The 13,134-nt window shown below is 38.7% G+C and overlaps 1 protein-coding gene across 5 annotated transcripts in view; it reads right to left on the bottom strand.

Annotated features, from left to right (window-relative positions):
* Window positions 1-555: 555 nt before the first annotated feature.
* The window catches only part of foxj3 (forkhead box J3), a 125,113-nt gene continuing 112,534 nt past the window's right edge, over window positions 556-13,134 (bottom strand). For all 5 annotated transcript variants that reach the window (XM_055160130.1, XM_055160132.1, XM_055160129.1 and 2 more), the window contains 5 exons: window positions 9,222-9,773; window positions 7,018-7,119; window positions 6,337-6,528; window positions 5,326-5,424; window positions 556-4,309 (listed from right to left, as the gene is read on the bottom strand). In XM_055160130.1, the coding sequence (XP_055016105.1) occupies window positions 4,197-4,309; window positions 5,326-5,424; window positions 6,337-6,528; window positions 7,018-7,119; window positions 9,222-9,773 (1,058 nt within the window). In that variant the 3' untranslated portion in view covers window positions 556-4,196. The remainder of the gene's footprint in view (window positions 4,310-5,325; window positions 5,425-6,336; window positions 6,529-7,017; window positions 7,120-9,221; window positions 9,774-13,134) is intronic.

The raw sequence follows: 13,134 nt of genomic DNA, 5'->3' as shown, positions 1-13,134 counted from the left end.
CATGCTGTTGTTGTGTCCTTAGGGAAGACACTTAACTCACCTCGCCCCCAGTGTCTGTGTACACTGGTGTATGAATGTGTGTGTGAATGGGTGAGTGGTTCCTTGTTGTAAAGAACTTTAAGAGCCTCGAAGGTGGAAAAGCGCTGTATAAAAATGTGACCATTTACCAATTACATATATATTTGTGCTAATACTGGCATTTGTAAAATTGTAATATTTTTCTACCAGTATTTTAAATTTTCTTGAAACAGTAGCAATGAAGCTTAAAAAGTATCTAATGTTTACACAATAAGCATAAGTGCTACTAATTATATTTTATTTGAGAAAATAATTTGGAAACTTTAAACTTTACTTCAGTTTGTGGGCCTTCTCATGATTTTTTTTCTCTTTAAATTACATGAACAGTAATAAAAATACTGGCTACTGGTACCATACTTGACCGAAAGAAAAAAACTAATCGGACCATCCCCCCAAGAAATCTTCAGAAAACATACTGTACGACGTTGTTGTAAATCATGCAGCCATATTCTCAGCAAATGAAGGTCAGACGTGAGATTTGTCCACAGTGAAGTTACCATATTTTATTTCTTTAAGTGCCATTCATGCATATTGGGGGAAGGGGGTGGGGCGGGCGGTGGTATCAACAAGTCTAATAACACTTGAGTTATTTTACAGCACTAAACAAATACAAAGAGTAGTTAGCTGTGTCACCTCATTGGACGACCAAAGTAATAAACCGTGCAATGAACAAAAAAGGGACAAAAGGAGGAAAAAAATACAAGAAATGACAAGAGACAAAATCAAAAAATAAAAACACAAACCAAATATATATTAGCAACACTGAAACACTGAATGTTGAACCATAGTACAGGTAAAAGGTAGTGTCACACAAAAGCATTTTCATCACATATATACAATATAGATATATACAAACTGTCACCCTCTGATTGGACAATAACAAAATACTCTATTCTTTTTCCCTCCTTTTCTGCGGTGAAGAGGCCACACCCCTTCCGGCCATAGACCCCACCCCCAAGAGGACAAAATGGATGATTGAAAAGACATTTATGTACAAGCACCAACACACCAGCACTGAATACCACAGGCCTCCATCAGCAGTACTTGTTGGCAGTTCTCCCCATATTGTAACAAGGCTTTTTCAAACATTTTTTATCTGTATTCATCTGTACCCCAGGATTGGTAATCTCTCTGGCAGGTTTGTGTTCATTGAAATCTTCTAACAGGAATTCACACAAGCAGACATACTCACAAACACGCACACATATACACGTATACACACACAGACACAACGTTGTGATTGTAATCCAGTCGTTGCCTTAACTGTTTTCCCTTTTAACTTGTCATTTTGCTCTGCTTGGAAGGTTTAGTTAAAATTGCTCAAGTTTACAAACGGTTTATGGTTACAGAACAGAATCTTTACCGGGAATAACTGAAATACACTCAGCCTTTTACATAAGACACAGGGATGGGCAGTAAATAGTTTAACTGTAAGGTTTTGCAGTTTGCACGTATTGAAATCCCCGAAAAATGTAAATATTTTCAAAGCAAAAATATTTAGTTAACATATTAGCCAGATTATATTATAGATTATATTCACTGTGCCTCCTGGATGTGACACATACATTATATTGCAAATTTTTGGCTCACACTCACTCAAAAGTAGTTCACTCTTGACAAAAAGCGCAGTTGACTTTGATACAAATTACTAAACCCTGTTACTCAAGCACTAAAGCTAAGCACAAGAGGAGTTACATCCATGGCAGCGTAAACAAAACATTGTTGAGATCCACAGGTTTTGTGATCTTTGCCCAATGACACTTGATACTCATAACCCCCCCCCTCAAAAAAAACAAAAAAACAAAAAAAAAAAACAAGAAACATTATAAAACAGAATGATTGCTTGGTTACATGTGGCAGTTTCACTAAGGGTCTTTAAGTAAACTATGAAAACAAAGGTTAAAAACAAGGCACCCCTCAATGTTACGATAATTTCCAATAAACAGCTGAATTGAAAGTGCCTTCTCAAAAAAAAAATTTAAAACACATAAAAAATTATAAATTGTGTGATTGTCATCTAAGTATATGAATTATGTTGGTGGCTAGCTAAAACTCTACACTCAGCGGCAGACAGTGGCTCAGTTACCAGCAGAGGGAGCCACTGTAGCTGCGAATGACTACTGCATATGGAAAATACACGAGGAGCACTTCCAATCTGCTCAAACATAAACAAAAGGTTAAATGTGCAAAAGGCTTTTAAAACATAGTGTCTCATATATTGTCATAGTCCCCAAGGCTGTCCTCTCTCGCAAACGGACATCTCAAATCTCCATTCAATCAGTGTGTGCATCTGCTTTTGTGCTCGTCGATAGCATACAGATGATTACAGCAATCAATCTTAGCCCTAAGATTACAAAACACACACACACAAACACACACTGTATGTTCATCCAGCACACACACTTCTAGATAATGAGTCACTTGGAACATGGTGATAAGAGCCAAAATTACCCATGTATGTATAGAGCGGGCAGGAGTTTGTAGATGATAAACAAACATACAACTTATACATTAAATATTATGTAATCATGGACCGTGTAAGCCTTCACTGTAAATTATATATTGCAATCAGAGGTGGGTAATGTGTTTATTTAAAGTACTTTTATTTAACATGATATAACTTTAATATAACTGCAGTTCTCAGTAGTTTTCACACACCACTGTTACTCGTATTAGAGTATTGTTGTGGTCTATCCTTTTTTTGTGCAGCGTTTCATGTGTTTTCCTTCAAATGACATACTTTTTAACACTTAAGTATTTTCTTGGAACACAACTTTGCACTTCTACTTGTATAATATTATTTATTATTGAGTAAAATAATTGGCTACCCACCTCTACCCACCTCTGATAGCAGTAGTCACTGGTTATTTGTGTGGAGCTCTACGTGTGTTTGCATTTTGTTTCATTTTACATGTGCTGTTCAGCTGAAACAAAACACAGAGCATTGTATACCAAAATAGGAAAGTTTGAGAGACTTTCAAACAAAAGAGAAAATGTCTGGATAAAATGATAGTAAAGATTCACTATGTAACATTTCTGAGAGTTTGCCATTTAGTTTTCTCTTTGGAGATACCATTGCCTTGCCTGGTATGTTCTACAACTTAGATTTAGACTTGCCCATTTCTATGGTACCAGGTCTCATCTGTGGAGCGGCGACTCCTCTCACAGCAAGAATGCAAGACAAAGCAATAATATCGAAGACAAACAGTTAATGGACCCCCCACCAGAAATGTTACACAGTGAACCTTTACAAAAATCTGAGGGAGGTGTATAGAAGAGCGCAGTATGAGATGAGCCACACCAGTGTACCTAATAAAGTGGCCAGCATGTGCAAGTTCCCACTCTGCATACAAGACAAATAAACTGGGCAATGCTGTTGAAATTGCTGTAGGCACATTTAAATGATCTGAAACTATATTAACTGGACTACAAAGTAAAATAAAAAAGATAGCTTGATAATAAAACCATTAAAAAGACACTATTCTCACACACACTCACCATTCAAAATCGTGCCCAAGCTAATTGTGCTATTCCATTTCCTTTTTTAAACATCAAGACTAAATTGTAAACCTTTAAAATACGCCAAATCCACCTTTCCCCCCCAAAAGTGACCAACAAGCACCATCACATTACTCACAGAGACGGCCTGTGTTTCCTAAAATAAAATAAAAACAAACAAAACATCTTTTTAAAAAACAGAGGCAGCGGAGGCCAATGTCAACACGAGAAGTTACAAGCGGAACACGTTTTCGCTCAAATCACAGACAGTTACGGAGCGGTGAGAGAGGGAGGAGAGCTGAGATATGTGGAGGGCTGCTGGCTAGTGACAGGACAGGGCCGGCCGAGGAGCTGGGTGGTTCAATGTGGTCTTAACATGTCCCGGGACGAGTACAAGCGATCAAGACATGTCCGACTAGTATGATTGTCTTCAAAAGTAACATCTCCTAGGTATGTGTTTGAAAAAAGTCACAGTCTTGAGTCTACGTGTCTCCAAAGCGTAGTCCGATCATGGTCCTGCGTCACATTCCCTCTTCCGTCGGGAGCTGAGCGCAGCTGTGGGGTCCTCCTGGCATCGCTCGTTTATTATGCGTTTGTTTTGGCCAGCGTTGGGCCCTGTGTTAGACAATGGAGTCCCAGTCGAAGTCGTCCTGGATGTCATCGGCTGGCATGCGGTGGATCTGGAAGTTTCTGCTCGGGATCATGTGCTGCTGGTTCATCTGTGCATGGTGTCCTGGGAAAAGCAAAAGAGAAAATATGAAGTAACAATCGCCTTTTTCTCTCATCCACTTTCAGTAGGAACATGTTGACATAGTGAGGAAAATGTTTGAAATGGAGCTAGTGTAAAGGTAGCCAAGCTGGCGTCACCTAGTGCCTCCGATCAATTTCATTTCTTTCCAGGGACTAGGTCAGGAATCGAAATACACTAGACTACTTGCAAAAAACCCCGGAAGTGCGAGTTCGGGCATCAGCCAATCAGCGAAGAGCCATACATTCTGTGTTGGCGACGATTTCCGAGATCGAGGATTTAAAGCCGGAACAAAGAGAATGTTTGGTGAATTTTATCAAGGGAAAGGACATTACTGCTCTTCTTCCTACAGGATTTGGGAAAAGCTTAATATACCAGTTAGCCCTGTTAGAGGCGCATTACATACTTCACAACCAAATAGCAGCGATTGGTTAAATGAAAAAAAGTACACGCCTACCGTTGAGCGAACAAATTCTAATGCTGTGAGGTCAGACGGTTTCCACCAAGTGAAACCGGCTGATGAATCAGGCTAGTGTAAAGGTCCCATATTACAAAAAAATTAAGCTATGTTAGAATGTAGTTAACTCCACAGAAACATACCTGAAGTTGTGATTTGTTTCACTCACACATGTTTAAATGATCCTTTATTATTAGTCTGTCTACATCTCCAAAGCTCAAAATCCCCTGTTCCATGAAGCGGTAGTTTTCAAGTTAATGGTTACCTTTAGTTTAATAGAGATGGGAAATGCCAGGGCTGAAATTATCCAAATGATTCCAGTGAAGATACACCGATTTTAAAAACACAGTGGAGCACTTCCTGTATTACCACACGACATCACAAAGTGGAGGGTTTTTCATTTGAGAAAAGAACGCACTAAATATGCAGGGTTTATGTATTACGTGTGAATGAAACAAAACACAAGTCCAGATATGTTTTTGGTGAGAAAACATTATAACATAGATCAGAAATCGTGTAATATGGGCCTAATTCTAAAAGTTACCTGTCATTGTAGGGCCTGCACTGCTCATGGGGGGCATGTGGGGGTATCCAGGGGGGCCCATCATGGTCATACCCTGTCTCGAGTCCATGTAGAGATTACCTAAAAACACACACACACACAAATATAAGTAGTAAAACTCCCGCTACACAATAACTTTTGTGTCTGTTATGATTATTATTAAACAGTATCTTTATGGAAAATATAGAGAGAAGATGGTGATGGTGTCATTATATCACACCTGCTATTTCCATTAAACATTATAAGCTAAATGAATGTTATGATGTCATCTGCACAGCAATAGTGATGTGCATGTTGGTGTCTTGCCCGGTGACACAATGGCAGTGCTGTTCTAGCTCCGATGAATTAGAACTTTTCATGTTTTTGGGAGCTAAACAGACATTCTACGGTCTGCCAAAAGAAACATGTCCTACATGAAATGCCAGACCAGAGCAGCTTGATAGCGTTGTATAAATAGTGTGCAAACAAGGACTTTGAGCAGGAGCCAGGGATGTCCCCTCATGAAACCTGGCCTCACTCAGCACGCTCCTGTAGGACCACCGTGAGGGGGAGGACTGCATCAAGGACGGGCTCTCGGTTTAAGTTGTGACAATATAACGTTGTCAATACACAATCCTGTCTAATCATGGATGCTACACAAGATCAAGCCTGCTTAGTGATTTCAGTACCAGGCGCTGCAGTGAGGTAGCAGTGGCTCTATTGGAAACTGTTGTTGTACCCTTGGGAAAGACGCTTCACCCACATTGCCTAGTATGAACATGGTGTGGGTGTGTATTGTTAGTGACCAGAGGGGCTGATAACACAGATTGGCAGCGTGGCTTTAGTTAGTCAGATGCCGAGTGTGTGAGTGAGTACATGAATAATGTACTGTAAAGAGTATAGGGTGTAGAAGTTTACACGACTACATTGTACAAGGAGAACTATTGTAGCCGGTGTTGAAAGAAAGATTTAGCAAATGTGCCCAACTGTTCAACGTAACATAAAAAGTCAAACCTGTGTTGAGGTGTTGGCTGGGTTTGGTGGGGTGCATGGGGCCGTGGCAGGTGGGAGACTGCACTGCCCCCTGTGGCTGGATAACTCCGGTACGGGCGAAGAACTGGTTGATAGACGAGCAGAGATCCGCGATTTGTGTGGGCTCCAGAGACCAGTTATTCAACTCCGCTTGTCTCATACTCTCCCTCAGACCTGACAAGACACACAAACCCACTAGATCAGATTACTATTCATAATATCACTGCTATTGTGGCACTAAATGTGAGACTGACCCAGTTTTCAGGCTAAAAATCTAATAAATGATTTAATTTGCATACACAAAGCTAAAATTCAGCAATATCTTCCCATTAGGCACTAACCTTTACTATAATGTTCAAAAACGCCATACTTTTCAGTCCTACACAGTAATCTGATATAGTAACCTGCTGAGAGGAGGCTTTTGGTGATTAAACTTGAGGCCAGTGTTTTTAATTAAAGAGCTCACATTAATTATACTCAATAATCAAGTCTGGTGTCAACACTTCAGCATGAATCTAAAGCAAGGCCACTCAGCTATTATTACACTCTACAGGATCAGTAAGTGAGCCTTGAGAGATAAAAGAATAACAAAACTACTTTATAACTTATAAACTGCATGTTTCTTGTAATGCTGTCATATAAAGGTGTAGACGAGAGCTGCACCTTGGAAGGGTGAAAGGTCAACGTCAGCCCAGTTGTAGCTGCTAGCGATGCGACAGCTTTCTTTCAGTGCATCCAGATTTGGGTACCAGTCCGACAAAATACCTGGAGACACAAAACAAAGCATTTTAACCACCTGGAATAAATTAATACGTGAGAATAAAATCGGTGAAATCACCATTTTTTTGCTCAAAAATCTCATGCTTTAAAGTCATACATTGTTAGATTATGTAGAAATGTTTTTAGACAAGCAGGTGGCACTCTTGGTATATCTATAAACTTTCAATATTTAAAATTGTGTGAACTTATTTTTTAATTATAGTAGCAAATATGTAAATGTAGGATTTTCACTGTTCTCTAGTATAAACCACGATTTGTGAAACAGTCTAGACATGGCCTGTTACCTGCAGTATTTTATAGTAAGTTTTGATAAAGCTAATCCAAGAGCATCATAAAATATATATTGTCCATTCCACATTGAATAACCCACAAGACTCTTGAGCAGCGCTGTGACTGTTTCACACCATCAAGCGCTGTAAAGTGGGACTCCGGGCCTGATAAACAGTTACTTAGAATTACCTTATTCAAAGCCGTGAAGCCTTTACTATTTATGACATAAATAAATAGCACTATAACACCCAATAAAACACTTTATCAGCCTCTTAAATAAGTCAGTACCGATCTGTGGCCACTAGGAGGCGCCATGTGACCCTGGAAACACTGGCTAGAGCAGTGCTTTGTTCTCACTGAAGATAATAAATCAGGGGATGATTTAGCAGCGAGATGATAATGTAAATATTAAGCCCATAAATATTGAATAAAAACAACTTTAAGGGTTATGTTTTATGTTTGCTAAATAAATCTTCACACGCAGGTGATGTAAAACCCGCTAGATTACACTAAGACTATTGGTTTTAGAATGATTCATAGATAAAAGGTGAGGGAACGCACATTCCACCACATGCAATTAACAAAAACATATGACATAGTTGTGTAAACTGAGATTCTCTCTTAAATCTAATGGTCTAGAAAAAACATTGTAGTTCATAATCAATTAGTGGTTTTTAATTATGGCCTTGGATTGGAAATAGGTTAAATATGTTTGCAAACTTATAATTGTTTAAACCAAAGATTGTATCTCAAAGCTAGTATCTGGTCTAGAAAATGTGTTAATAAATTCTGGTACTTAATTATGGGCTTCTCGCATTAGCGCTTTGATTGGATGGTTTTATTAGGTTTGTAAACACCAAACAATATTAGTATCCATCCTGAATAGCTATGGTTAACATTTATGGTAGACTCACTTCACTTGAAAAAAAGATGGATCTCTGCATCTTGTGAGAACAGCTGATGAAGCATGACAAGTACAACATGTGCATTTGTACAGGCAAGAGGGTTCAAGTCTCTAGCCCATAGTATTATCATGATACTAAAATTTCAAACTTGATTTTGATACTAAGGAATAGAATCAATACTTATCAATACAATACAATACAATAATCATATGAATGTTCATTTTATATAAATAATGATAGGTTACTCTGTGGTCTTCATTCAGAGAATTTTGTTCTATTTATGTTTTTTTTTTTCCCCCAGTATCAATATTTGCTCCAATAAGTATCTAGTTTCGATACTATTTCACTTTTGACAACCCTACTTGCTCAAGGACATAAACTGCCAACCTTCAAACTAGTGCACCAGCATCTCTACCAATACCTCCTATTGGTGATTTTCAGACTTTATGCTGAGGGGCGTTCAAACACGTTTAACACACAAATCCTGCATATTTAGGTTCTTCCCTCAAACAGGAAACACTCTATTCCACCTTGTGATGTCATGCAGTATCACAGGAAGTGCTCCACTGTGTTTATAAACTCCATACACCTTCACTAGACTTCAACTCTGGAATTGCCAGTCTCAACTGAACTAAAGGTAAAATGTAGCTATTCACTTGAAAACGACCACTTCATGACATCAGAAGGTGGAACAGAGCATTTTGAGCTTTGGAGATGCAGACAGACTAGTAATGCTTTAATAATGCATTATTCAAACATGTGTGAATGAAATAAAACACAATTCCAAGTATGATTTGCTGAGGTAATAGCATTGATTTATCACATAGTTTAACGCTCATATGAATAAATATTATTGTCTAGAATGTAGTGATGCCCTCTGACACCCAGCTATAAGACCAGTACAAGACTTACCTGTGTTGCAGGCCATCTGCGGCTGGGCTGGGTGGGTTGGGTGGGACAGGCTCGGGTGCTGCGCTCCATGGCCCTGTGGGTGCTGTCCGTGTTGGGCGTGTTGTGATGGGTGCGGCGTGTGCTGTGGTGGGTGCTGTCCATGGGATGGGTGCTGCTGTGGGTGCCCTGTGTGCTGAGGGTGCTGTGGGTGTGCCTGGTGCCCATGGTTGTGTTGGTTGTGTTGGTTGTGTTGATTGTGTTGGTTATGTTGATTGTGTTGACTGTGTTGGTTGTGTTGACTGTGTTGGTTGTGTTGATTGTGTTGATTGTGTTGGTTGTGGTTGTGAGGGCCAGAGTGCTGAGGGAGGTGCTGTGGGTGAGGGGAGGCGTGTCCCGGGTGGGCCTGTGATGGGTGGGACAGGGGCACGCTGGCTGGGTGCTGGTGGTTGGGGTGGTTGTTGGGTTGGTTGTTGGGGAGGTTGTTCGGGGAGCTGATGGTGCCGCTGGGGGAGTGCTGATAGGAGCAGGACGTGTGCGTCTGCTGAGACGAGTCTGACGGGAGGCCCATGAGACCTGAGGACCACAAAGCACCAATTACAGAGAGGAACACACAGACTACCTTGACTACCACTGTGGAAATGTCACTAGAGAAACAAGAGTTTAGGGACCAGAGTGAAGAGTGAACCCTGAGCTTGTGTGAGTGAGATGTCCAAATACAAATCACATTTCTTGTTACATTTGAAGAGGTTATGAACACTGGCGTTACTATTGCATTTTGTAAAATCATTTATAGTGAAAATTTGTTTTAAATGTTTTAATATGTAAATATAGTTTTGTTTTTGTTGAACAGGGCGCTCATGGCAAAAGTTGATACTCTCAATGGGGCCTGTATAAATGACAAAAAAACAAACATTCCAAATTGAAAAAAACTTGCCACCAAATGGAAAAGAAATTAGTAAAAAAAAACAAAAACACCAGCTTATATTATAGATTTCTATTATTATCGGTAAGGTTAATTTTGAAAGAAGATATTTTGAAATATAAAAGAAGAAATATGCCCCACTTACCACACTGTTAAGAAAACTGCATAAATAACAATGAATGAACAATTGGAATGTAACCAGATTTGTATATCATCATTGGCCAGGTAAATTTTGGTAGAAGATAAAATGACACAACAAAATGTGAACAGTGAACAGTGCATTTTAAAAGGACATAAAATAATGCAGATTTGCAATATTGTGGAGTAATTTGGCAGTACCACATCATGAATGAATGCTACAAATAGACAACTGTTGTGAATATTCTTAACCACTGTCCAATGAAACACACAAGTGATTAGGCCTTTCACGATAACAAATTTGGAAGCACGATATATTACTACAGAAAAATATTTTATGCCACTGCCACAAAGTAGGATGATTTTAAATAGACATGAATAACAGAATGAACTGGAGTTATTGTTCTACCCTCTACAGTGCAAAGATTTTTTCATATTACAACAAAAATACCAAAAATTTCCCCACTTTTGCAAAGAAGATGTACCCACAAAAATGTTAAGCCCCAAAATATATTTAACTTTCATATATTGCATGATAAGTCCATATAGTAATTATCGTGACAGGCCTATTAATGTCATCTTCAAATCCTTCACTATTCAAGAGTTTCAGCTTGTTATAGATTTAATATTATTTGGGAATTTTCATTATTCAAAAAGATACAATATTTTGTTTCAAATAGTTAATTGCTATGACAACTGTCCAAATCTTTCATGATTCTGAAACCCATGGCTAGACACCCTGGCTTCTTGAGACAGACCAGCTGCCATTTTGTTACAACAGGGAATGACTCAGCAGCAGCAGCAGCAGCAGCAGTAACAGCAGCAGCATCTTCCTCCTCGCGGTCGCCTCTCCTCTTTCATTGTCTCTTTTCACTTTTCACACCTCTCCAAACCTCAACTCCTGCATCCTAAACTAAAATCATCTGAATAGGCCCCGCTCCTAAACTAAAATAATGTGAATAGGCCAAGAGAGCTGTGACAAGAGGCTGTCCTTCACTGCTTTGACTAAACCCATTTTAAACTAGAGTGCTTTTAGCCCTCGCAATCTACCCGGAACACTCATCGCCGGGGTGACGGGGGTGCATCTCTTATCTAGCACCGAAAAACCCATTGTCCAACCAGGGAAATACAGAAAAGCAATTAACGTGGCATAGGAAAAATAATGCTAGCTCATTACCTATTATCAAAGGCGGGAGAATTAGCTTAGCGTCTGCAGCGGCCAAATGTGGCTTGATTATTTACGCTTTTAATTGCTCGTGCTTGTCTGACTAAGAGATTTCGCTTTTATGTGCGAAGGGGAAAAGGTAATAATAGATGCTAGATTAAAGCTAGAAGAAGTCTTTGAAAATATAAAAGCAAAAAAAAAAAAATAACACATTTGATTTGGGTGAAAAGTAGGTTGGACGCAGAAATGACAGTTAGCAGACTTGTCAAATGCTCTTTGTTTAGAAGTCAATCACATAACAGGCAAAAATGCATTGGAGTTCAGCAGGGAGTGAGACGAGCGCATTCCTCCGCTACATATTTTTATATCAAGGAAATTTGCGGCGAACCTGATTGGAGCAGACTGGAGCAGAGATTTCCCCTCACAACATAGCAGGAGATATTTGCAACATGACAAGATGCAGATAGCTTTCATGTTACGCAAAAACCATAAAGTCGGGAGGAGAGAGCGGGGCATTAATTCAGTGATGTCTTAATAAAATATTCAAGATGTGAACTTTCAGACTGCCTTGCTATATAAAAACAGGCTTTAACGTGGTTTAGGCAAAAGGTTGGTTCCATACATTTTAAAGCTGTCAAATCTTGTACATTTATTGTTATTCAAAATGCCGCGTCTGTGAAAATAATAGTAATACTATGTTCAAAAAGGCACAAAAACCCTCTGTATGTAAAGTATGTTTGTTATTTGTTTTGAAGAACACACATAACATTTGAACCTGCTATATAGGCATAATCTGTCATTTTTGGATCATTATGTTACAATTTACACGTTTTAAATTGCAATATTCATCTAAAAGAATAAAACATGTCCTCTGAAACTGTGGTGTGCAATGGGAGCTGATGTCGCTGTAAACGACATCACAACAAAGAGTTGGCACCTCCTATGGATAGTTACACAGATACATCCCAGATTAAAAAAAAAATAAAATTGTAGAACGAAGTAAGTAACGTGCAATGGGCATATTTTGGTAACGGCGAAAGCGGGGTTGATCGGCAATATGGCGTCTTCATAATAAGTGATTAAAGATTGCTTAAACATGCACTCCAAATACAACTTCGAGAGAGTAAATGAGAAAGGGCAACAACTATAACAGCTCTGAAAAGTCAATTTTGCATAATTGCTACTTTAAATTCATAATGGCACAATGTAATAGGGATTTCCATAAGATGAGGAAAATAGTGCCAAATAGTGTTAATAGTGAGAAGTAATAGTGAATATGAATAATATATTTACTTAATGAATGTTTTCTTTCTATATTTTACCAGGATAGTTTTGGCTTCAAATGGTACACTAATTGTACATGTTTTTCCTGTATTCTGATCAGACAGAAAAATACAAAATCCATACAGAATTCAGTCACATTTTTCTTCACTTTTTTCTGTTACACACACCATTTTTGGGACTTTCCAAAGATAGATTTTGTTTTGACCATTATATTTTGAACTGTTAATTTCTATGGCAACAGTCCTAATTTTTCCTCACTCTGAAAGCAAAGGATAGTCCAATTAACTACTGCTATGCCTGTTGATTTCTTACTGAACCCAATTAGTGCCTTACAACTGTATCCATGGGTTTCAGAATGATGAGAAATTAGGACCATTGCCATAGCGATTTACAATTATTAATAAAAAAAAATATATTTTCAATGG

Source organism: Boleophthalmus pectinirostris, unplaced genomic scaffold (assembly GCF_026225935.1).
Source record: "Boleophthalmus pectinirostris isolate CB_2022bp ecotype Guang Dong unplaced genomic scaffold, ASM2622593v1 HiC_scaffold_3, whole genome shotgun sequence".
Classification (NCBI taxonomy): domain Eukaryota; kingdom Metazoa; phylum Chordata; class Actinopteri; order Gobiiformes; family Gobiidae; genus Boleophthalmus; species Boleophthalmus pectinirostris.
The sequence above is the reverse complement of the archived record's forward strand: the minus strand, read 5'-3'. Positions and strand labels throughout refer to the sequence as shown.